The 26,692-nt window shown below is 40.2% G+C and overlaps 1 protein-coding gene across 6 annotated transcripts in view; it reads left to right on the top strand.

Moving 5' to 3' along the window:
• Positions 1-5,534: 5,534 nt before the first annotated feature.
• FAM3B (FAM3 metabolism regulating signaling molecule B) overlaps positions 5,535-26,692 on the top strand; it is a 57,721-nt gene continuing 36,563 nt past the window's right edge. The window contains exons 1-2 of one of the 6 annotated variants that reach the window (XM_007493071.3): positions 5,535-6,616; positions 16,631-16,774. In XM_007493071.3, the coding sequence (XP_007493133.1) occupies positions 6,598-6,616; positions 16,631-16,774 (163 nt within the window). In that variant the 5' untranslated portion in view covers positions 5,535-6,597. Of the gene's footprint in view, positions 6,617-6,715; positions 6,739-11,371; positions 11,491-16,630; positions 16,775-26,692 lie in introns of those variants that run through there. The other 5 variants (XM_007493069.3, XM_007493068.3, XM_056825953.1 and 2 more) reach the window with 5 other exon arrangements.

The raw sequence follows: 26,692 nt of genomic DNA, 5'->3' as shown, positions 1-26,692 counted from the left end.
CCTTTGCCATAAGAGTTTACATTCAGAATCAATGTGTTCAACCCCCTTCGGTTCAATCAATTACACCCCAAAGTTCATTCGGGATCTTCTTGATGCAGTGAAGGTTTCTTCAAGGCATTTTCTCCAAACAGCTCATTTCCCTGATTCAAGGAGTTAACAAGCTTCTTTTCCTGAATTTTTTTCTCAAAAAAAATTTTTTTAATCTTGGATTTTACAAAAATTATATACTAGTATTAGACCAAAACATGGGCATGATCCTGAGATGTTAGTAAACTTTATTAGGATTACTTGGACAGGTGTAAGGTGAGAGACAGAGAGAAAAGGGGCCCTCATCTAACTTTTCCAGGTGGCTCCTCTAGTAGACACCCAGCACAGAAGTTTCTTGGCAGAACACCAGAGATGAAGAGAGCATGAACTTCCTGCTCAGCCCTCCTGGCTCCCTTTGTCCTGTCTTAGCCTCCAGGTCAATTTCAGGCTCCCCGCCAGGTACCTACCCAGGTAGTCCTCAGGAGATGATGCCACCTGTGTGACCCCAGAAAGTGGGGGGCAAATTTCCTTCACACATCGTCTAACTACACTTAGACCTAAAGTTTCATTCCTTAATATTTTAATTGCTATAATATTCTAATACATCGTTATACATTTTCTAAAATAATTAACATCATATTACTAAAATTGATATCATACAGTTAAGTTTAATAACTGTATGTAACAATTCTTTCTAAAACTTGTCATTTCAGTTACTGATCTAAAGAATTATATGTGATCATTTGCTTTATGATCAATAATACCAAAGCAATGTAGACCAATTTTCCTTTCACACCAAAGCTGCCTGTTGGTGCCCACCCGTCATCTTCCTCTGGTGTGGGTCAGAAATTCACAGCCATTTGGAACTATGCCCAAAGGACTCTAAAGCTGTGCATGCCCTTTGACCCAGCAATACCACTGTATTATAACCCAAAGAAATAGCAGATAGTCATTAATATAGTGGATAGTCTTAGACTTGGAGTCAGAAGAAACTTAGACACAAATCCCACCTTTTATGTAATTCTGACTAGTAAGCTTAATTTCTTTTATTCTCAGCTAGAAAAAAGGAATAATATGATTGCAGTGCCTACTTCAAAAGATTGTTATGAGGAACAAATGAAGCTGTGTGAAACCCTTTCTTTTAATGTTTTTTCCAATTACATGCAAAAACAATTTTTAATATTTTTTAAGTTCTGTAGGAAACAAGTAAAGGATAGAGTAAATTTCATGGATTAGCTTTAAGAGAAAAAGAGGAGAATTTGGATATAAGCCCTGGGAGAAAATTCTGAAGAGGAGAGAAGGATTGTGGGAGTTTGTACTGGCATTAACTGTCATTCTCTCTGTCTCTCTCTGTCTCTGTCTGTCTCTGTCTCTCTCCCTGGCTTTTTACTGAGCTGGAAGGTAAATTTTCCCTTGGCAGTCCTAATCTCCTGGAAAGATTAGTGATTCCTTGGTTTGAGAATCTGTCTTGGAGTGGACTGTTTTTCCTGAGGTACAGAGAACATCTGCCTGTGATCCATCTGCCTGAAATCTACTTGGCCAAGGTAATCCCAAAGGGTTTGTCACCTGGGACTTTGGGTTATCTAGTGAAGCCAACCCCAGGCTTTAGGTAAGGGCTCAAATATACCTGTGAGTCCTTTCTTCTTCCTATTTTGTCAATTCATATGAAGTAGTTTAGTTTATAGTCAGATATCTTTTAGCAGGAAGAGGGCTTGAGAAGACCAGAAGAGTGAACCCCATGGGGGTGGGGGGTGGAGTGGATCAGAGGGGAGGAGCTATAGCTGGATAAATTTAGGACTGTATTTATCCTTTCCCTACCCTTAATAAACTTGATTTTACTCATTTTAAAGGTTGTGCTTTACTGGCCCTGGGAAGGTTCCTCCATGGGTTTTATCATCTCCCATCCATCTAGGAAGGCTTTTTATTTCACTTCCATATTCTCTCCCTCTCCCACTGAGAAGGCAAACAATTTCATATACACTATCCATGTATAGTTAATCAAAATGTATGTCCATATTAGTCATCAGTCTACAATCATCATTAGAAAAGAGACCAAATAAAAACTAAGAAGAGATTGTTTAAAAAGCAAAAACGGACTTGCGTGTACAAAAATGTTTATAGCAGCTCTTTTTGTGTAGGCAAAGAAGTCGAGATTGAAGGCTGTCCATCAGTTGAGAAACGGCTGAATGGATTGTTATATAATTAATTGCGATGGAATATTATTGTACTGTGAGAAATGATGAGCTCAGAAAAACTTGGACTTACATGAACAGAGTAAACAAAACCAGGACAACATAGCACAGAGATAGTAACAGTAATATATGATAAGCAACTGTGGAAGTCTTAGCTATTCTGAGCAATACAGCTACCGGAGACAATTCCGAAGAACTTCAGGGACGAGCTGTCCCGATTCTGAGGATGTTTGTTACCTTCTAAAGAATTACAAGTGCCCAAATAAAGTTTAAAAGGTTTATTAGCGGGTTTGCTGGCCAGGAGGCAGTTCCAGGTGGAAATCTGCCTGCCAAAAGGGACAAAAAGTGAGCGTTTTACCAGTTTGATGGGAGAGCTGGATATTTGCCTAACTGGGGGCAGGAGACATGTGACCTACAGGTGACTCTGGAGGTGGTGACTCCTGTGACTTTGGAAAGGGCTGGAGGTGGACATGCCAAGGATGGGTAACTTTGGGAGGGAGGGAGGGACATTGTAACTGGCAAGGGGAGGTGACTAGGGGGAAGGCCTGGGGCAGAAGAAATTAGTTATCAAGAAATATGCCGATCTCAGAAAGGTGGATCACCGTGCCGTCCTTATCCCTTTGTCTGTATCAGGGATGGTCTTCTCTGTCCAGACAAGTTTAGTGGAATCCTTCATCTGTCCCCTGAAGCTTCTGGGTTTTCCCTGTCTCCATTTCCCCATCTCTCCATTTCTGATTTTCTCTATTATGACAAAGAATGCTGTTCATCTCCAACGAAAGAACTGATGGAGTCCAAAAGCAGATCAAACCACAATGTTTACCGCTTCGTTCTGTCTTTTTATTTGGAAGTTTTACTTTGGTATAAGTATGCTCTCACAGCATGACCAATATGGAAACATGTTTTGCAAAATGATGTTACCATCTCAGAGAGGGGGGAGATAATTTGGATAGTTTAATTTAGGAAAATGAATGTAAATGATCACTGCCACATATAATTGGGAAAAGAAAATATTAAATTAAAAGGTAAAAAATATAATGCTATATGGTTTAGTTTGGTTTTGTTTTTAGAATTGTGAATATTTTTGGTGCAAGCAATGCTCAGGCAAGAAGTTCCTTCTAGCAATACAGATCAACTGCTCTATAATTTAAAGTCCTGGATAATTGCCTGTGGCACTGAGGTAAAATGACTTCTCCAAGATCCTACAGCCCACAGAGCCAGCACTTGAATCAAGGACTTCCTGATTCCAAACACCGAGCACTAATTTACAGTCATTTTCATGTTTGGTTAATTAAGCTTATAAAAGTGAGCTATTACCTCACTTTTATACATGAAGTGAAGCTGATACCTCTGGTCTACTCTAAGTAATACATTCATGTTGAATTGCTTTTAAATAGGTGGCACAGAAATAGCCACAAACTCGGGCTTAATTCCCCTAGTGAACAGCAGCATGCATTTCTTTCCGGAAACAAGGGCCTCACAACCTGTGGCTCATCTGCATCAGAGCCTTATATTATAATTTCTTTAATCAATCCACAATAGAAATGAAAGGGGAAGGCAGTATTTCTTATTCTCACAATAGAGAGAGGGTCTGGGGTGGGAGGAAGCAATGTATAAATAGAAACAATCTCAAATGGGAATGGAAATCAGTAGAAATGTATATTTTTATTTTTTTAAACCCTTACCTTAGAATTAATATTAAGTTCTAGTTCTAAGGCAGAAGAGTGGTGAAGGCTAGGCAATGGAAGTTAAGTGACTTGCCCAGGGTCACATAGCTGGGCGTGTCTGAGGTCACATTTGAACCCAGGACCTACCATCTCTAGGCCTGGCTCTCAATCCATTGAGCTACTCAGCTGCCCCCAAGAATATATATTTTTTTAAATGGAAAAAAAAAATCTTCAACATGTTCAAAACTGAACTGTTTTCCTAAAACCTGCCCCTTCTAAACTTCCCCAAATCTATGAATGACGGCACCATCCTTACAATATCCAGGTTCATAAATTCTGAATTATCCTGGATTCCTCACTCTCATTCTACATATTCCATCAGCTGCCAAACCTTGCCATTTATTCCTTTAAAAATCTCTAGAATTGGCTTTTATCACATCTTTTCTATATTCTTTCAAAAATATCTTATTTTTTTCATATAAAAGCAATTTTTAACATTTTGACATTTAACATTTTATTTTGAGTACCAAATTCTCTCTCTAGCCCCCCCTTCCCCTTCCTTCCTCTCCTCTTCCCTGAGCAGGCAAACAATTTAATATTAGTTATATATATATATATATATATATATATATATATATATATATATGTATATATATATATTAGTCATGCAAAATATTTCCTTACTGTGAAAGAAAACACAGATTAAAAGCAAAACAAGTTTAAAAAATAACCCACAATCTGGAAATGAGTTTTTCCTAATACATGTACGCCCCAGACCAAGGTGCTTCCCATCTCTGAGGGGAAGGAGGAAGAATTCAGATCTTATCCTTGTTATTCCCTGTAACTGGGAAAATTAAAAGCTCTGAATCTTAAAAATAGTCCACGTCAATGGGCACCAGTTCTTCCTCTGGCAGTGGACAGTCCTTAGAACCGTCTCGGATCTTTGTATTGCCAAGAGTAGCGGAGCATCGTTCACTGTGGCTGGCGCCAAGTACTCTGCTTTGCTCCTGGATTTTTCTGAGTGTCCTGAGCTAGATTTGCTAGGGAGCAGTAACGCCACTCTGGTCACGTGCCACATTCCCCAGCCCAGGGGCGTCGTCTCAGTTCCCTATTCTTTGGCATGACAAAAGGCTGCTAGCCGTGTTTTTGTACACGTAGATCCTTTTCCTTTTTGGAAAATTGATTGTATTGCTGCTCCAGTCACTGTTTTCCCTCTCCGGCTCTCCCCATTCTAGTCCATCCGCAAACTATTGCCAGAATCATTTTCTTCAAGCACACGTCTGCTCACGTGACTTCCCTGCTCCACCAGCGCCGGCTGTTCCCTAGTATGTCTGGAATAAATCTTCCTATTTAGGGTTCGGAGCCCTTTACAGCCTGGCTTTCCAGCCCTCCCACATTCTGCGTCCCACCGCTCTGGACTTGTCTCTATTTCTCCGTCATCCAAACGCGAAGCCCCGCCTTCTTTCTTCCTTTAAGATGCAGCTCAGACACCACGTTCTACACGAAGACATTCCTGATTCCTCTAACCACTGGCGCCCCCCACCATCGTTTCCACTGTTGTGTTTAATAACTTTGTGTTTGCTGCAGTGCATGTGCGCGTGCGTGTGTGTGTGTGTGTGTGTGTGTGTGCGTGTGCGTGTGCGCGCTTTTCCTCCCCCTCAGAATGTGAGCGCATTGAAAATGGAGATCATTTCCTTGTGGAGGTCGTTAGTGCTTAGCCCAGTGAGGGCACCCGGTACAGTACTGCACACTGGGAACGTTAAGATGAGTCCGTGAAACTCGGCCTGAACGTGTAGATGTAGTGAGACAAGCCTGTTCACTAGCCACAAGGCTGCCCCAAATACAGAGGTTTGGAGGCCGTCATAATAACGACAAAAATGGGGGGGGGGGGGGGCGGGGCGGGGGAGCCGGAGCTCGCTGGCCTCCGCCGGCGGTTTCTTCCACAGCTCTCCCAGGCTCTTAGAGGCAGGTGCATCCTGGGAGCCGAGGTCCCAGCGTTAGCCGTTAAAAGAACAAACACCGAAGCTGACCGACCTTGGCTTGTAAAGGGTGATAAGGAAGGCTTTCCTCTTAGCCTGGGGTCTCCGCCTGGCTTTAGCAACTCGGGGTGACGTTTATGCCTCCCGAAGGCTTGAACGTCTCTTATCGGGAACAAGCTCAACCCACTCTACCCTGGCCCGGTGAAGCCGAGAAGCGTCACGTGGGCCTCAAGAATGAGCCCGGAAGCCCGCGGGAGGGAGTTCCCAGAAGAGAAGATTGAGTGGCACCCATGAAAACTCTTTCACTAACTCTACCGGGTTAAGCACACGGTTATAACACATTGTTCTACGTGGGCAAGTGGGGCGATTTGGGGCTTCTCCGAAAGCAAAGGAAAGCCAGCGAACGGCATCCGGGGAAGCCACGGCCACTCTTCCGAGGCCCGCCGAGCGATTTTGGTGGCTCCCTTCCTATCTCTGCCGACCTTTTCCTGCTACCTCCAGCTCGGCGCTCCTTATCGCTACTGAGGGGTGTGTCGAGGGGGAGGAGCTCCCTTCCTGTCAGCTCCACCTAGGAAGGAACTGCAGTCTAGGGACACATCCGGGCTGTCTCTGGATAAGTGACAGCTCCCGTCCCCTGTAGCAACTGCCGCACCTGCAGCAGCAGCAGCAGCAGCAGCAGCAGCAGCTCCAGCTCCAGCCAGAGGAAGTCCTGGGGCCGCTCACCGGACCTAGAAGATGGGATTGGGGGTTTCTAGTGAGTTTGATTCTTTTCCTCCTCTTTTCTCCGTCTCCACATTGCTTCCTGCCCCTCCTGTAAATAGGAGAGGGGAAAGGAGAGAAGAGAGAAGGTAGAGGAAGGGCCAGCGAAAGGAGAAGGTAAGCAGAGAGGGAGAAGGAAGAAAGGCAGGGCGGAAGATGGAGAAAGGGAGAGAAAAGGAGGGAGGAGAGGCAGCGGCTGAATCCGAAGAGAGCTGGAGGAAGGCTGGCTCTTCTGGTTGGACGACTCTCCGACCCAGGAGAAGGAGAAGTCGTGCCTCCTCCTCTTCCACTTCCAAGCTCCTTTCTGAAAAGGGAGGGCTGCGAGTGGGAGTCCGGAGGTGTGGTGCTTCCGCTGCAGGGTCCTGGCTTTGTCCGCGGTTTTGCCTTGGAGGCATAGCAGGGACCCTGGCAGAATAGGTTAGTCTTCTCCACATCTGACCTGGACAAAAATCTCCTCCCAAGCTGTCATCCCTTCATTCCAACGTGCGAGTCCCGGCAAGAACAGCAGGTGGCTGGGTCCACGAGAAGGGAAATCAGACAACAGCAATTTTTTCAGCAGAATAATGCACTGCCCTAAAAATGGGAAGCTACGGAGTGGATCCAGCACCCTTGAATCAGAACCAAGCCCTTCTTTCCGCCTGATTCTTCTTGGCCATTTAATTGGGGGAAAGTAGCCACCTTGAGAGGCCACAAGAGAGCCAGGAGAACTGACATCATAAGACGTAAAGACTCCTCCAGAAAATCTGACACTCAGTCATTGCAGTCTATTGACAGTCTGGGGGAGCCTGTGAAAGCGTCGTTTTCCAAAAGGCAAAGAACAAGCGGAAAGTGAACGAAGAAGGCAAGCATTGATTTCAGCTTCAGGAGAGACGCTGATATCAGAGGGAACGTCATAAACAGGTGGCCTGGGCTCACAGCATGGCCGATCTGAAGGATCTTTGTCTGTGTCTGAGGGAAAGTCTCCTTAGAGATTTTGCAAGCTTTCAAAATAAATATCCATTTGATCTATTTGGGGAAAGAAAAGTAGGGAAAGATTTACTCTAAAGTTTTCTGGTTCAGTGTTTGATCTATCCATTTTTATTCAAGAATATTTGGAATGCTTTGTTATATACGAAGCACGAGGATTTCTTGACTGCTCGAAATATGAATGTAAAACATGTTTTAGACTGTCAGATCTGGTTTGAAAGGATGTTTCGCCATTGTCATTTTCCTTGATGAAATTATTAATTGTTTCTATGATTTCTTCTTTAACTAAACGGTTTTGGAGTATCATATTGTTTAATTTCCAATTGGTTTTAGATTTGGTTTTCCATGTACCATTACTAATCATTATTTTTATTGCCTTGTGATCTGAGAAGGCTGCATTCATTATTTCTGCTTTTTTGCATTTGTGTGCTATGTTTCTGTGACCTAATGTATGGTCAATTTTTGTGAATGTGCCATGTGGTGCTGAGAAGAAGGTGTATTCCTTTTTATCCCTATTTATTTTTCTCCATATGTCTATTAATTCTAATTTTTCTAAGATTTCGTTCACTTCTTTTACCTCTTTCTTATTTATTTTTTGATTTGATTTATCTAAATTTGATAATGGTTGGTTTAAGTCTCCCACTGGTATGGTTTTATTGTCTATTTCTTCCTTCAATTCGCCTAGTTTCTCCATTAGAAATTTGGGTGCTATATTATTTGGTGCATACATGTTGATTAATGATATTTCCTCGTTGTCTAGAGTCCCTTTTAACAAAATATAATTACCTTCCCTATCCCTTTTGATCAGGTCTATTTTTGCATTGGCTTTATCAGATATCATGATTACCACTCCTGCCTTCTTTCTAGCAGTTGAGGCCCAGAAGGTCTTACTCCATCCTTTAATTCTGACCTTGTGGGTGTCAACCCGCGTCATGTGTGTTTCTTGAAGACAACATATGGTAGGGTTTTGGATTCTAATCCATTCTGCTATTCGTCTACGTTTTATGGGTGAGTTCATCCCATTCACGTTCAAAGTTATGATTGTCATTTGTGGACTCCCTGGCATTTTGATTGCCTTCCCTAATTCTAACCTTTTCTTCTTCGGCTCTACCTTTTAGTCCAGTGATTTACTTTGAATCAGTGCCCCTTGTCCCCTCCCTTGATGTTTCCCTTTTTAGTCCCTCCCTTTTTCTTCCCTCCCCCTCCCCCCTCTCTTTCCCTCCCTTTTTGTTCTCCCTCTCCTCTTCCCCCCCTTGGTTTTCCCTTCTCCTTACCCTTGTTGGGTAAGATAGAATTCAAGATCCCAATGGATCTGGATGTTTTTCCCTCTCAGAGTTGATTTCCCTGAGATTGAGGTTTAAGTAACCCCCCCCCCTCTCTTCCTCTCCTTCTTATAGGAGTTTTCTTCCCCTCCCCTTCCCATGTGAATCTTTGTGTGAGAACCATTATTCTATTTGGTCTTTCTTTACCCCCTATTTATACATTACATTTTCCCCATATGTTAGTATACATAGATTGATATAAATGTAGTCCTTATAGAAGAGAGTTTGAGTAAAAGAAGAAGATAACATTTTCCCCCTTTCCTTAATATTTACCTTTTCAGGTATTCCTTGCTCTTTGATTTTCGGTATCAAACTTTCCACAGAGCTCTGGTCTTTTCTTTGCAAAAAGTTGGAAGTCTTCTATTTTGTTGAATGCCCATACTTTCCCTTGGAAGTATATAGTCAGTTTTGCTGGGTAGCTGATTCTTGGTTGGAGACCCAGCTCTCTTGCCTTTCTGAAGATCATGTTCCATGCCTTACGACCATTCAGAGTAGAACTTGCAAGGTCTTGTGTGACCCTGATTGGTATTCCTTTATATCTAAATTGTCTTTTTCTGGCTTCCTGTAGGATTTTTTCTTTTGTTTGATAGCTTTGGAATTTGGCAATTACATTCCTGGGAGTTGTCTTTTGGGGGTTTAGTGTAGAAGGTGTTCTGTGAGCTCTGTCAGTGGCTGTATTGCCCCCTTGTTCTAGAATCTCTGGGCAATTTTCTTTGATTATATCTTGTATCACCATGTCCAGTTTGGTGTTTATTTCTGGCTTTTCTGGGAGTCCAATTATTCTTAAATTTTCTCTTCTCCCTCTATTTTCCAGATCTATCACCTTGTCGGTGAGATATTTTATGTTCTCTTCTAATTTCTTGGTGTTTTGGCTTTGCTTTATTAGTTCTTGCTTTAAAGCCTGGTTTTCTTTTACAGTTTGGTCAAACTGGTTTTGTAGATGCGTGAATTTCTTTTGCATTATTTCCCACTTTTCCTCCCAGAGGGCTTCCATCTTTTTGGTCATTTCTGATTCAAATTCTTCATGGGTTTGTGGAGAGTTTCTATTTCCTTTGGAAGATTTTGGAGAATTTTCTTGTATATCTTCTTCTATCTGCTCTGTATTTTGTATTTTGGCTCCATAGAATGTGTCCAAAGTCGCCCCTTTCTTCTTATTTTTCTTGGTATTTTGGGGCTTCTGTGCTTCTGTGGAGTTTGTCATCTCTGAATGTGGAGGATTAGCTTTTCTTATCTCTGTCTGGTGATCAGAGGCTTTAGTCCTGGGCAGATGGTTCTATGAGCTTTCCCTGGGTTAAACTGAGTATGCCTCACTGGAACTGGAATGGAAGGGTCGGACCACGAGGCCACACTCTCCCCCGGCTCGCTTTCCGGAAGTTGCCTTCAGAATCGCTGGCCGTGAGGCTGTTTCGTCGGCCTGCGGGGGGATGGGCTGCAGCTTTCCCAAGCTCCGAGGGCAAGGACTTTCACTGAGACTTGGATAGCAGGATCCAGCCCGTGAGGCTGTCTTGCCCGCCCTGAGGGTTGCTGTTGTTTCGACCCTGCTCTCTGCAGCGGGAGCCCCAGGCAGTAACTTTCACTGGGACTCAGATAGAAGGCCCTCAGGGTTGTTGTTCCGAGGACCCTGCTCTCTGAGCCGTGCTGGGCTGCAGCTTCCCCGAGCCTTGGACTCTGCGCTCCTACCCCTGAGGTCCGAGTGATCTCGGGTTCTGGCTTTTGAGGGGAGCCGTACCTTTTGAACCGGGTCCAGGTCCAGGAGGAGGGTTCCCAGGGTCTGTGCTGTTGATCGTTTTGAATTTCGGCGCCTTAGGAGCTTATCGTTTGAGATCGGTCGGGAAGGGTTTTCCGGAGATCTGAGCTTTAGCTTTCTCTAAGCCGCCATCTTAACCGGAAGTCTAGACTGTCAGATCTGGAAGGGACCTTTAGTTCAGCTTCTACACTTTATAGATGAGAAAAGTAGAACTTTGAAACAAACACTAAATAACTTCCTTAAGCTAAATGAAGAATCTGGAACCAGAACTGGGATCTTCTGACTTCCAGGAATGCCGTGATCTTTGCATGCTCACAGAGGAGGGGAAGAAAAAAGGCATTTAACCATTTGGGGATAGTGATGATGATAAGAGCTTCTTTTCTTTGCTTCCCGCTTCCTGGCTTCAGACTTAATGTTAGAGCTGGACTCAACATAATTCTGGAGGAAAAGTCTGAGCTGAGCTTGCTGCTTTGTTTAGAGCATTGAATGTTGCATTATTTCGAATTCTAATGGTCAAGCTGGTGGTCCATAAACTTTCAATGTTCCCAAACTTGTATGATTCAGGGTCAAGTCTGATTGTTTCAGCCCTGTCCTGTCTGCTCAGATGTAAAATGCTGGTGAACTTAGCCCCTATCAGCCAACTGGAAAAGACTAGGTTCGGATGAATGAATTGTAGGCTTTGCCTTTGGTCTGGGATTCTGGATCTGACTCTTCTTCTGCAGGCTAGAAGGAGACTAGAAGTTGGAATTGATTTCCACTATGCTCCTGGGGTCTGAGTCCTAACATTACTACTTGCCCTATCTCTCCATGGGCCCCCTTAATGATTCCTCCCAGGTAAGTCCCGGGAGCATGCACATTTGGTGAGCCTGCTTATGGAAATGCCTCTCTTTCTAATAACTTTAAAAGACCCTTAAAATATGGAAATACTATGGAGATCCAATGACATAACTAACGCTCTTTAAAAAATAAATTATGATCAAATATCTGAAGAGATGTTAGGTGCTCATACATGGGTCATAGTGATAGAGTATAAATGAAACTGCTACCTAAATTATTTTACATATTTAGTATTATGCCAAATTATCTAGAGGACATATTTCAGATTGAGAAAATAGTAATGAAGTTGTGTAGGAGAACAAAAAGATAAAGGCTATTAAGGGAAACAATGAAAAAATAGGAATTAAAAAGGCATTTCCTGATCTCAGTTTTTACTATAAAGTATAACTCATAAAAATTATTTGGTACTTCTTAAAAATAGAAAAGAGATCAATGGAACAAATAAGAATTCTAGAAGTGGAACAAAGTATTTAATAATCCATTATTCAAAAAAATAAGAATAGAAATTACTTAAAGAGTTACACTCATTTTTTTTAATTACTGGGAAAACTAGAAAATCATTTGGCAGGAATTAGTCATAGTACATATGCTATGTTCAAAATAGTTAAATGATGTAAGTATTAAAGTTAATATCATTTTCTAAAAACCATAAGAAAATTACTTCTACTTGTCACTATGGTTAAACTCACTTTTTTTGTTCTTTTTTTCCAACTCCATGCTTTTCTTCTATTTAAATTTTGTTTTCAGTCAACAAGAATCCCTTCTTTTCTTTCCCATTTTCCCCTTCTCACCTCTGCCCCAAAACTGAGAAAGAAAGAAAAACCCATGCTCCCCCAGAGTTGTCTCCTTCTATACTATGTGACCGTGAACTCTTGATCAGGAAACAAAGAGCAAGTTTGATCATTAGTCCTCTGGAATTATGGTTAGTCATTGTTTTGATCCGAGAGCCTAAGTTTTTCAAAGTTGTTTTCGAAGTCTTTAGAATCACTGGTATAATATAAGTTGTTTTCCTTCCTCTGCCAACTTCACTTAGCATGAATTTATAGAAGCCTCAGATTTCTCGGAACCATCCTCAGTATTCTATCATAGCTATATACCAAAATTTGTTCAGCAGTTCTCTAATTTATAGGCTTTCCCATTCAGATTCCCATTTTCCCATCTCAAAAAAGAACTATTACAAATATATTTCTGTATCTTCAGTTAGAATTATTTTGTTTAGAATCAAGCCTTCTTTAAACTAAACTATTCCTTTCTTCCTGCTCCTTGTTCCCTGTTGCTTTCTTATTGAATGAAATACAGCTTTAGAACCTACTAGATGTGCTCAAATTCTTCCCCTCTTTGATCAGTTCAGATGAAAATGAAGATCAAATGTCACCCACTTCTTGCTTTATACTGTAACAGTCCACACATGTGTATGTATAAGGTAGATGTTTGATGTGTGGAATTGTATTAAGAAAGGCATGGTCAGACCTGCGCATGGCAGTAAAGGTCTTGACCTTTGATCTCAGCATTCTTAACATTCTGGCGGGAATCCAGGCTTCTTTCTCTTCACCCAGTTAGAGTAATCCTGGAACTTGTTGTCATTTACATTTGAACCAATGGCAATCCACTGTGTGCTGTTGCATATGCATTACGTCCCTCTTAGCTCATTATCTTAATAAATAGAGAAGGAGCAGCCAGATCCGCCATCTTATCTTCCTTTTCTCTCTCACTTGGAACTTGGCTGCAAACCAAGGAATCGCTCCCTCTATGGAGCCCCATTGTACTCTCTAAAGATCTTTCTTTAATCTTTTATTTCCTTCTCACCTGACTGCAGGCCAGTGCGATCTGCACTTAGAGCTTAGACTCTCAGATCTGTTCTACTGATCTCCAATCTCACATCTGATCCATGTCATCTTGGTTATTTTTATCTTCCTTCTCTGTATACCCTACAAAGGAAGATAACAGGAACTTATCTGTGCTGTTCCTCCCTGTGATCTGATCTGTGTGTGTCTGCCTCAGTTTGTCCACCCTCTCTCCCGCTTCTGTTCTCCTCCCCAAACATTTTACATTCCTTTAGATTTTCCCTTTTATGCAGTGGTTGCTGGCCGGCTACCGTATATACTCTAGTTGAACACCATAATATAAAATAATTTGCCTCACTTTCCTTTCCTTTTTTCTCTTAGTATATTCCTCTTTGCTTTTTGCTGTTTTTTAATATCATGAAAACAGAACTCTTCCAAGGACTCTTGATTAATTAGACTCTCTCCATGACCTGCTATGATGATAACATTCTGAGGGAATACACATATCATCTCCCTATTTAAGATTATAGATAGATTAATCTTGTTTGGATCCTTTTGATTATTTGCTAAAGTATATCTTTGTGGATTTCTTTTTATTTTCTATGTATTTCAAAGTTTCTATGCAGAACGCTTAGTTCCTTATTTCACTAAAAGACCAATTATTGTCTTTATTATTATTATTTTTTTTGGCATCTTATTCTTGGTAGCAAGCTCATAGCCTTCTGTAATACTGAACTGGAATATTGTAACCATCTGCTTCTTTTTAGTGAAGGTTGCTTAATCACCTATTTAACACCTGATTTTAACTCTTCAGTACTTAATTTGTTCATGACTGCTATCAGTGTTGTTTCTATAACCTGAAAATCTTGGATTTTGTTTCTCGGAGTGATTATTTTGGGGTATTTTCAAGAGGACACCAATGGAGTCTTTCCATTTCCATTTTGCCCTCTTATTCAACAAAATAGAAAAAGTTTTCTCATTTTTAATTTTTTTCTTTTTTTCTTAATTTATTAGTTTGTTGGTTCCATCAAAATGCCCAAGTATTTCCCTCCTCTTCCCTCCTACACTAGAGGAGGTATCATTTGATGAAAATATTTGTATTATATATTGTATATCTACATACATTTACATCTTTGATATATGCATATGCATATATTGTGTTTTCCATGTTTCTATTTATCACTTCATCTCTGGAGGTAGACAGTCAAGTTATTCCTCAAACATTAATTCTGTAGCTATATATAATGTCTGGTTCCAATCATGTTGATTTTCATAATTCCATGAAGGTTTTGCCAAGGGTTTTTATTAATTAACTTTCTCATCATTTCTTATGGCACAGTAGTATTCCATCACAATTATATGCCATAACTTGTTGGACATTCCTTGATTTTCCTGTTCTTTGCCACTAGAAAGAAAGCTGCTATAAATATTTGAGAACTTTTTGGTTCTTTTCTTTTTTCCTAATCCCTCTAGGATACAGTCCCAAAAGTGCTATTTCTGAGTCAAAGAATACACACAGCTTTGTAACTTTTGAGGCATAATACCAGATCAGCTTACAGTCCCCATTTTTCCATATCTCCTCCAACATATGTCATTTTATTATTTTGGGTAATCTGGTAGATGTGAGATGATTTCTCAGACTTATTGTGATGTGTATTTTTCTCGTCTGTAATGACTTAGAGCATTTTTTCATATGACTTTGATTTCTTCTTCCAAAAAGGGTCTGTTCATATCTTTTGACCGTTTATCAATTAGAGAATGGCTTATATTCTAATAAATTTGACAGAGTTCTATATGTATTTTAGCTACGAGACCTCTATCCAAGAAGCTATCTATGAAATGTTTTCCATTTTCTCCTTCTTTGTAATCTTAACCACATTGGTTATATTTGTAAAAAACCTTTTAATTTAATATACTAAAAATTATCCATCTTGCATATCATAATGCTCCTATCTCTTGTTTATTAATAAATTGCTCTCCTATCCATAATTCTGATAGGTAATGTTTCCCTGTCCTTTTAAAATTATAGTTTTTTCTAGATAACATGTTGATGGAACTTATAATATTCATTTTCTGCCATTTTGCAGTCCATGTTCTCTCTCTCTCTCCCCCACCAACTTCTTCCTCCTCCCCAAAGAAAGTAGATAAAATACTATATCTTATACATATATTATTATGTGAAAAAAGGCACATGTTGCTTACAATAGAGAAAAATCATGGAGAAAATAAAGAATGTATACTTCCATGTGCATTTGGACTCTTCTCTGTTCCTTCTGTGCCAGTGGATATTCTTTTTCATACCAAGTCCCTTCAAGTTGTCCTAGATCCTTGCCTGGTTTATAAGTTAAGTCATTCCCAGTCAATCATCATACACTATTGTTGGTACTGTGTCCAACATTCTCCTCCTGGTTCTGCTCATTTCATAGAAGTCTTTCCAGGTTGGGTTTTGTTTGTTTGTTAGTTTGTGATCATCTTGTTTGTTATTCCCTATGGCACACTAGTTTTCCATCATAATCATATACCACAATTTGTTCAGCCATTCCTCAATTCTTGGCCACCACAAAAAGAGTTGTTATAAATTTCTGCAAAATAGGTCCTTTCCCCTATCCTTTATCTCTCTGGGTATTGCTGAGTGAAAGGGTAGGCACAGTTTTATGGACCTTTAGGCATGATTCAAGATTGCTCTCCAAAATGGTTTTACCAATTCATAGCACCACCAATGGTATGTTACTGTCCCAGTTTTTCCATATTCTCTCCACCCCCTCCACCATTTATCGCTTTCCTTTTTTGTCTTGTTAGGCAGTCTGATTGAGGTAAAGTGATACCTCAGAGTTATTTTCATTTCAATAATTAATAGTGATTTGGAGCATTTTCCCATATGATTAAAGATAGTTTTAATTTCTTCATCTGAGAATTGCCTATTTATATCCTTTGACCATTTGGCAATTGGAGAATGCTTTAGAGACACCTCCTAATAAAGATTCCCCCCCCCCCCCCACAGTCTGTGGTTTGAGTTTTTAATCCATATTGCATTGATTTTGTTTGTGCAAAACTTTTTTTAATTTAATGTAATCAAAGTTATCTATTTTACATTTTGTAATGTTCTCTCTATCTTGTTTGGACATAAGTTCTTCCCTTAACCATCTTACTATTCCGTGTTCTTTTAATTTGCTTATGATATTCAAGAAATGTTTTAGGTATCATTTGAAACATCAGTGAGAATTTTTTACTTTCCATAGTGGAGTAGGACCAAGTTCTCCCCAGGAACTCTAGAAAGATGACGTGTGTGTTAATCACCTACCGAGTCTTGCTTGTCCTGAACTTTATACTATATTCTTGTTGTTTGTCCCTAGATTACATGAAGGGGCCACTCCTTCTTTTTGCCTCTATATGTGCTTGGTACTCTGGATACCTGCTTGCAGAGTTTATACCTGATGAATCCCTGATTAATGCCATCCGTACCATGCAGAACATTGGAAAGAAACCTGTCATCAGAGGTAAGCAGTGAAATATTTATTTCAATTGTCACCCAGTTCTCTGTTTTAAATATAGTATAAAGAGTGATGGTTGGATTTTCTTTTAAAGCAATCGTGATATTGTAACAAGTAAAAATTCTGAGAGATTTGGTTCTAGACAAGGAAAATGTGTTGATTAGACTAGTAATATGCTTCAATTCAATCAATTAATTGGTTCATTCTCTCTCTCAGTGATAATTCACCCCGTCTTTAATCATTTAAATACAATTCTGAAAGCTCATTTTTCAGGCCTCCCAAAGACAACCCAAGATATCTTTAGTTGGTGGATACCCAATGAAGAGGTAGGCTAATATTTTCTAGGCCCTTTTTGATCCCCTCAGGATTATGGGGAGAAATGACATGCCTGATCACAGGATTCCAATATCCTTGCTCTTCTACGTGGAGAAATTAAGTCGGGAGCTTCCAGCTGTGAGTTTTTAAGTTAACAATCAATAACTACATATTATATTTTTAAAATTTTTATTAATAATAACTAGGAGGGGGCAGCTGGGTAGCTCAGTGGATGGAAAGTCAGGCCTAGAGACGGGAGGTCCTGGGTTCCAATCTGGCCTCAGACACTTCCCAGCTGGGTGACCCTGGGCCAGTCACTTGACCCCCATGGCTTAGCCCTGACCACTCTTCTGCCTTGGAGCCAATGCACAGTATTGACTCCAAGACGGAAGGTAAGAGTTTAAAAAATAATAATAATAATAATAATAACTAGGGCAAAAGAATTGCCCAAATTCAGCCCCGTCGCAGGTCCAAAAAGAGGAAAAGGAAGGAGTTACAGCCACTTAAATACAATCACGCAAAACGCGGGAAAGCAGGAAAAGGGAATTTTGGGAAATACTAAGGGACTTCTGGGGGACGAAGTCCAAAAGCTCCAAATCTCCATTTATACAACCCCTGGGATCCTACTGGGAAACCAGTTTCCCCCAAAGGATCATGGGAACATAACCAACTTAGCATTTGCAGTGATGTGTGGATCAGATGATTACTAGGCTGACAAAGAGCCAATCTGGGGCAGCCCCCTGTGGCATCAGAGCATACGGTCCAAACACAGGCACTCCAGCCCCCATCGTTCACTCTGGATCTTGTGGTGCAGCGTGTGGTCTCTGCAGGCCTTATCTCCATGGCCGGTAAAATGGCTCAAATTTAAATCAAAGTTCACAAGCACAACCTGCCCCCTGAGGTGAATGATAACAAACACGGGGATGCGGGGCTGAGTTATGAGGATCTGAACCCCTTTGCAAAAGACAATCAAAAACATGAAAAAATCCAAATAAAAGAGAAAAAGAGCTTGTGGATGAAATACAAAATGTAAAAGTCCTTTGTCTGAGAAAATCTAAGGAAAAGCGATCTAGAACAGGTCCTTGAATCAGGGCCCCGTGAACGTGATTTAAGCAATGATGCATCTCCCAGTCAGTAGCCAGGAGGACAGAAAGTTTGCCACACCATGAAAGGCAGGAAAGGACTAGATTTCCGCAGCAGATAGGAGGTGTGGCCCGAGGAAGTCCCGCCTCTGACCTGTGTCAGAAGAGCCACAACCTCAACCCCAAACAAGTTCAAGTCCTCTCGTCGGGCTCAAAGTGACATCAGTCCCCCTGGGGTCGGTCTCGTTGGCCTTGGGCTCCACAGGCACTATGCGGGTGCTCCGTGCTTCGGTGGCACCGTACGGCGGCTCTTTGGTATCTTCCCTTCTCCTGGAGTCAGAATCGTGAAGCCAAGTCCCGAAATTCTTTTAAACAATCAACGGCATCATTTGTGTAGTCTAAAGCTTTTGGGGTATGCATTAATATGAGAACAAATGCATTTTAGACTTATATTACTGCAAAATAAAAAAAGAAAGAAAAATCTTCTCAATACCGTTGACAAGTGCTTCAAATACAAAAACGAGAGAAAAAACACAACTTAGATACTATATTGCACATGCAAGGAAAACAATAATAAAAAAGAGATCCTATAAATATAATTCTATTACAAATATATCCTATAAAAAGAGGTCCTTTTTCTCTCTTTGATCTCTTTAGGATACAGAGCTACTAGAATTATTGCTGGGTCAAAGAGTATGCATAGTTTTATACCCCTTGGTTGTGGTTCATTTGCTCTTCAGAATGATAGTATCAGTTCACAATTCCACCAACAATGTATCAGTGTCCCAATTTTCCCACTTCCCCTCCATCATTTATCATTTTCCTTTTTTGTCAAATTAGTCAGTCTGGTAGGAGCGAGGCAGTACCTCAGAGATTTTTTAATTTACATTTCTCAATTGGTAGTGATTTGAAGCATTTTTTATATGACTAAAGAGACTTAATTTCTTCATCTAAGAATTTCTTGTTCATATCCTACCTTTTCCCCCTCATCATCTATTCTAATTCCTTTGATTTCTTCTTCTCTTATTGCTATAGCTAGCATTTCTAGTACAATATAAGATGGTAGTGGTGGTAATAGGTATCCTTGCTTCACTTCTCATCTTACTAGGAAATATTTTGCTTATCCCCATTATAAAAAAGTAGTTACTCGTGTTTTAGATATACATTTATTATTTTAAGGAATGTTCCATTTATTCCAATGTTCTCTGATGTTTTTAATAGCAATGGGTATTTTATTTGGCCAAAAGTTTTTTCTGCCTCTATTGAGGTAATCACATGATTTCTGTTGATTTTATTATTAATCATCCCACAAATGTTGGTATTTTTCTCATCATTTTCTTTAATGAAATAATTTATTGTTTCTATAACTTGTTCTTTTATCTTTTCATTCTTTAAGAATAGATTATTCTCCAGCTGTGTGACCCTGGGCAAGTCACTTGACCCCCATGGCCTAGCCCTTACCACTCTTCTGCCTTGGAGCCAATACACAGTATTGACTCCAAGACGGAAGGTAAGGGTTTAAAAAAAAAAAAAAATATATATATATATATATATATATATATATATAATTCTATTCTTCCTCAACCTTTTACTGAGTTAAATTTTTTTTTGTATTTTTGTCTTTAAAGGTTGCCTTTAATATTTCTTCTTTTCTGTATGTTTGTGAGGTTTTTATGCCCTAATATATCATTAATTTTTGTGGCAGTGTCCTATGCATCTGAGAAAAAGGTATATTTCTTTCTACTCACATTCAATTTTCTCCAGAGGTTTTTATATCTAGCTTTTTTGAAATTCTTTTCATCTCCTTCACGTCTTTCTTATTTATTTTATGGTTAGATTTATCTAGCTCTGAGCAGGGGAAATTGAAGTCCCCCACTAGTGTAGTTTTATTTTCTATTTCCTCCTGAAAGTCATGTAACCTTTCCTTTACAAATTTGGATGCTCTACTATTGGGTCAATATGTGTTTAACATTGATATACATTTTAGCAAGATGAGTTTCCCTGCTTATTCATTTTAATTATATTCATTTTTGCTTTGCTTTGTTTGAGGTCATGATTGCTACTTCTGCATTGTTTTACTTCAACTGAATTATAATAAGTTCTGTTCCAGTTCCTTATTTTAACTCAGTGTATCTCTTTCTTTTTAAAGTATTAAGAGTAAAAAGGGGGGAAATAAGATGGAGGGAAACACAATGAGTAATCATAACTGTGAGCGTAAATAGGACGAACTCATTCATAAAAGAGAAAAGGATTGCTATATTATTTTATATTTACACTGGATTAAAAACCAGAATCCCACAATATGCTGCCTACAAGAAACACACTTGAAGCACAGAGATACACACAGAATAAAATAAGGGACTGGTGTGGAATCTACTCTACTCCAGCTAAAGTAAAAAAAAAAAAGTAGGGGCAACAATCCTGATCTCAGAACAAGCAAAAGTAAAAATTAATCTAGCCAAAAGAGACAAGGAAGGAATAATCATGATAAAGACGCCATAGACAAAGAAAAAATATCAGTACTGTACTAAGAGAAGGGGGGAAATAGGTTGAAACCTAAGAAAGAAGCTTGCTGGACCCGGCCGCATGCAGGAACTGATAAGGCTGGGTTCTGAACCCAGAGAAGGGATAAAGCGGGAACAACAGCACTAGGGGGACGGAGGGGTGGCTTTGGACTTCCTGTCGCTTGAGCTGTCTGGACCAGGAACTTCCTTCTCTCTCTGAAGCTGAGGAGATTTGGCATCCTGTCCCCTGGAGCCGAATAGCTTTACCTCCGTTGTTCCTGCCTGGAGAAAACCCTTCCTTGCTTTAAGCCCTAAGTGTTCCTGCATGCTGAAAGGTCCAGTTTACTCAGAAGATCAGTGGTCGGCGGCTCGCCTGTACAAAACTGTCTGTATTGGGAGGACCAGAAGCCAACTCGGGCCTAACCCAGCTGGCGCTGAACTCTGCCACAAAGGGTTCACCTTCAAGCTACTAGAAGATCTGTGTTATCCCACAAAGTAATCCTGGAGGATAACGTAGAGCCAGCTTAGCCGGTCAGCCCTGGGAATTGGGGCAGACAGGCCTGGGCCTCGGGAGCGTGGAAGAACAAGAAGAAATCTCCGCGAGGATTTTAGGAGGCGGGAGGCTAGCTAGAACCCCTCAGATGGAGGGAAACCCAATGCCTTAATCCTCCCCTCCATATGACCTTGTTTTCAAAAACCCCCGTCATGGTTTTACAAACCTGTCGGAGAGCCTGACAAGTGCACTAGTGAGGAGGCTCACAGGCGCATCTCACTGAGGGCCGCTGAGGACTCAAATCAGCGTTAGCGTCGCAACATCAGCAACGCCATCCCTCCTAGGAAACAATGTTTCAATGCTACACGTAAATGCACGGAATGGCATCGAGTTCCGATTCCTAAAGGAAAAGTTACCAGAATTAGAGGAGGAGATAAAGAGTAAAACATCACTAGGGGTGCCTCAAATCTCTCCCTTCAGACCTAGATAAACCATCGTAAAAGAAATGAAGGAGCTGAAGAGCACTTTTTAAAAGTTTGATATAGTAGACCTCTGGAGAAAACTTAATGGGAATAGAAAAGAATACACCTTTTTGCTCAGCAACATATGAAACCTTCCCAAAACTGACTTTAAATAATAGGACTTTAAAAACCTGATAACCAGATGTAGGAAAGCAGAAATAGCAAGTGCATGCTTTTCAGACCATAATGCAATAAAAATACATTCAACAAAGGGCAACAGAAAGACTAAAAATGAATTGGAAACTAAATCATCTTATCCTAAAGAATTGAAAGGGGCAAAGAATAAATCATAGAAAAAATCAACAATTTCATGAAATAAAATTACAATGAGGGGACAATATATCAATGAACTAAAAAAACTAGAAAAAGAACAAATTAATAATCCACAGATAAATACGAAATTGGAAATCCTGAAAATCAAGGGAGAGATTAATAAATTTGAAAGTAAGAAAACCATTGAATTGATAAATAAGACAAGAAGTTGGTTTTATGAAAAAGTAAATAAAATAAATAAATCATTGGTTAAGCTGATTGAAAAAAGAGAGAAGAAAAGCAAATTACTAATATCAAAAATGAAAAAGTTGAAATAAGTAATGAAGAAGAAATTAAAGTGATTATTAGAAGTTGCTTTGCCCAAGCATATGCGAGTAAATCTGACAAAGTAAGTGAAATAGATGAATACTTATAAAACTATAAACTGCCCTGATTAAACAAAAAAGGAAATAGTTAAACAATCCCATCTCAGAAAAAGAAATTGAACAAATCATTAAAGAATTCACAAAGAAAAAGGCCCCAGAGCCAGATTGAATTCTACCAAACACTCAAAGAATAAATAACTCTAATACTATATAAACTATTTAGAAAAATAGAGGAAGAGGGAATCCTTCCAAACTCATTTTATGATACAAATATGATACTGATACCTAAACCAGGAAGAGCTAAGAGAAAGAAAACTACAGACCAGCTTCCCTAGTGAATATTGATGCAAAATTTTTAAGTAAAATACTAGATTAAACATTATAGCCCAAGGATCACATACCATATTGAGGTGGGTTTTATACTGGGAATGTAAGCATAGTTCAGTATTAGAAAAATCATCAAGAAAAGTGACCATATTAATAAAATCAACAAAAAGAATATCATTATTTGAATAGATGTAGAAAAAAACATTTGACAAATGGTAAAAAACATTCCATATTTTTAAAAAAAGCTGAAAAGATGAAGAGGAAATCCCCTTCAGCCTCTGGTTTCTGTTTTCTTCCCTCGATAGATATTATCCGGATCCCCTTAGTACATTAGAAGAATAAAGTGTTCAGTTTCTTCTGGGTTATATAAACCTTAAATTTCTTAGACTTATGAATGTTGGAAATTTCCCCATTGAGAAATTTTATACTTGAAAAATTTCCTTCTGATAGTAAGAACTCTATTGGAATGTGAAAACCCTTGGCATGGGAGAGTCCTTCTCCTCCCTACCTAAGACTACTTTAGGACAGAAACCTTTTGCTAAACAATGGAAAGGGCTTTGACCTATGCTTAAGCATAGAACAGGAAGTTCTTTGAGTCATGATTGATTTTAGAATTGATACAATAGAGATACTTGGAATGACAGAACCAGGTCTTGGAACATACAATCTCCACCCTACTCAGTCTAACAGGATTTAGGAAGGGCTGCAGCATAGATCAAGATTTAATTATTTGAGAATATGACCTACAACAGACATGTGCATAGGAAAGAGACCTCTGGGCGGTCCTGGGTTAAGCTAGAGCCACCATTGGCACAGGGGAGACATCGACAGTGATTGGTAGATGTGAGAACTGAGGGGAGGGGACTTAGATGGGTTCCTTAAAGAGAGCGGGGTCTGAGGAGAGAAGGAGGAGGAGGTTTTGCTCTGAGCGAGGTGGCTCTGAAGGAGGATTGAGGAGGTTGCTCTGTGGGAGGACCAGGAGAGAAGGCTGGCTCTGAAGGAGGAGAATTCTCTGGAAACATTTCTTGAAAGGAGGCTCTCTTGAAGGTGGAGCCTGAGGTTGGCATGAGAAGCCTTACCTAGAGAGATCTTGGGTGCGTGATAAAACCAGCTGACTGATTTATTCATTCTTATTCCTTTCTTACTTTCTCTCTTTTTCTATTGATTAATCAGTGTATCATAAATTAAATTTCTCTATAAAACCCAGTTGGCTTGGGCATATTCATAAATTGGGAATATATTCCCTGGCGACCATCTTATATTTATATAAAACCAAGACACAGTAGAAAACATATTTCAGCGGTCATAATTGTTATATATTTCCCTTGCTCCCAAACATTTTAATTATCACAGTTTATGGCTCCCACTCTCTTAATCTACAACTATTTAATGCTCAAAACTATTTTAAATCTAACAGTTAATAAGATCTATTTATTCCTTTGGTCTTTAGGAATGGTAGGTCTAGGGAAGAGGGAAAAATTGGAAGTCCCTAATTCTATTTTAACCTAAATTCCCTTCAGGGGTTGAGGACTCAGGTCTGGGGACCTGAGTCCTGAGGATATTGTGGAGTCAGTCAGGCTGTTGTATTTTCCTGATATAGAGATATACAGTGATTGAAGAGATCAAATGAAATCTTCTGGGTAGAGAGTCTCTTCTCTTCCCCAAAGGGAAAAAGTCTGTACCCACCACTACTGAGGAAGGAGGGCTGATCTGATTTCTTCAGACAGATAAGGGATCACAGCAGGTTGAGCTCAGCAACATGCTCCTCTCCCTCCCAGTTCAAGAGAGAGAAGAACCCCCTCTCCAACTGTTCATCTGCTTTCCTTGGCTAAAAGTTCTAGCCCATCCCCCATTGCCAGCAAAATTCCATCCTCTTCCTGCATGAGGTTTCCTTGCAATGGAGTCTGTCACTCTCTCATCCACCCCAACAAGACAGTTTTTTAGACTAGGCTTCTGATGAGGTTATTATCCATTCCATCTGCTGTATCGATGAGCTATAAAAGTGTCTACATTTTTAAAAAATTATCTGTGTTCCTCCTTTTTGATGCTCTGAAGCCATCGTACGTCCTTCGGTGGAATAACTTCTATGTAGAATGCCAGGAGCCCAAGTGTTAACTTGGGCACTTAACCATCAAGAGGGAACCTAGTTCATGTAGATGCTCTGGTCTACTCTGCATTCTAGGGATGAGGCATCATTGCATGATTTTCCCAAGAACCCTGCTTCTCTGGTCTGCCGGAGGTTGGAATGAGCTGTGTGAGGTCTATGACCCGCTCTTTGTGGTTGATTTCTCTAGGTTACTTTAAAGAGCGTGCATTCGTGCCAGCATTGAAAGCATCATTACCCCTGTTAACTCTTGGGGCTTGGAGAGTTTCTTCAGCTATGTTTGTGATTCGGAAACCCAAGCTATGTGAATATGCTTTATTAAAATAAAAATCACGTGGATCAAAAAAAAAAACACAAAAACACCAGAAGATGCAACCAGCGTCTTTACTATTCAAGGGATTTGGGGAATTTGGGGGAGGGGTCTTTTGAGTTTATACTTTAAATGTTCAAAACCGTAATCTAGTGATTTAGGAATAGTTTTATGACCCTGGTGCTGGGCTCTTCAGTTCCCTTCCCCAGTTTCTTTCACCAGAAACTTTTGGCTGCTTTACTTTGCATTCTTCTTCCCTTCACTTCTTACTAACCCAGTCTGTTTGATTTGCATTCAAATTCTGCCAGAGGGAGAACAGGTGGGCTAGAGGCTCTGGAAAGCCCAATAGTGGTTGGTCACTCTCCCAGTCAGCCCTTGACCATCTGTCGAAAAGGTGAATTTGGAGGATACCACTTTAGGAAAGCTGGAACATGATGGGGTGAATGTGTTCTATTTCCCTATAAATAAGTTTCCCTGTAAGCTGGGGCTTTTTGCCCTTTTTCTAGGTTTGAGGGGATCACAGCTCACATAACTAGAGGAGGGCAGTGTTTGCACCCCTCGTATTTCCCCTCTCTCCAAGCCTGACTACATCACCCGCACCGCCGCCCAGGAGTCAGGTGGGAGTGCTTCCTACCTCCTCTGGGTGGAGTAAGGGGGAGAAGCAATTTGGGGGGGGGGAGGGACACAGAATGGGGATGGGTGGAAATGGGCACATCACTTAGTATGGGGTAGGGGGTGGGGCCTGGCACTCCATCTCTAAAAGGTTCCCCATCTCTGTTCTACCATCTATAATGAAGGAAACGCCACGCATCTTCTCATCTTTTCTCCAGGGCCAGCCTTAGTCATGATTACAGAGTGTCTTTTTATTATTACGACCTTTACTTTGTTGCAATCATTGTACATATTGTTTTTCTAGCTCTACTTAACTCTATCTAGATGAGTTAACATATCTTGCACAAAAGCAATGGTCTAAGGTTCTACTCCCAGATATAACATCCTTGAAATTAGTCCACTCAGAGAGCTAAGACTTGGAACCACCGACACGGCTTCCTGACCACTTAAAAACAAAAAAAAGGCACTAGCAGAGAGTGATCGGACCAAAACCGGGATAGGGAAGTTCAACTTGACTGGATCGATGCTCTGTCGTGAACTAACATGGTTGTCCGTATGCTCACTCAAAAACAGATCCTACAAGACTAATCTAATTTTCATTTGGGGCTGGATTACCATGCTGGTAGATGGCAGAACTGCTATACTATAAAAGTGCTCCAGACTATCTTTATGAAAAAGACGGACAAATGTGAACTATATGATAATACAATTAGATGCTTCAGCCTTGATGATGGCAATAAAGTGAGACGACTCAATTCAGAGTAATTTTTAACAGTCCTGTGGCAGTCAAGATGTCAGGAGTCTTCAGCGGAGCATCTTGGTGATCTGAGCTTGACCTTGTATTGTTTTTAGTACTATTTCGATATAAGAACAGATACTATTCTTACACCGTCTTACACCAACATCATAGGACACAAACGTTGGGAAGGATAGCTAACAACATGGATGTCAGAGATTGAATCCTAGAAGATCGTGAAATGAGAAAACATGGAATGAAATCTTACATCATGAAACGCAG

Source organism: Monodelphis domestica, chromosome 4 (assembly GCF_027887165.1).
Source record: "Monodelphis domestica isolate mMonDom1 chromosome 4, mMonDom1.pri, whole genome shotgun sequence".
NCBI lineage: Eukaryota > Metazoa > Chordata > Mammalia > Didelphimorphia > Didelphidae > Monodelphis > Monodelphis domestica.
Note: the sequence above shows the minus strand (reverse complement) of the source record. Positions and strands in the feature narration are given on the sequence as shown.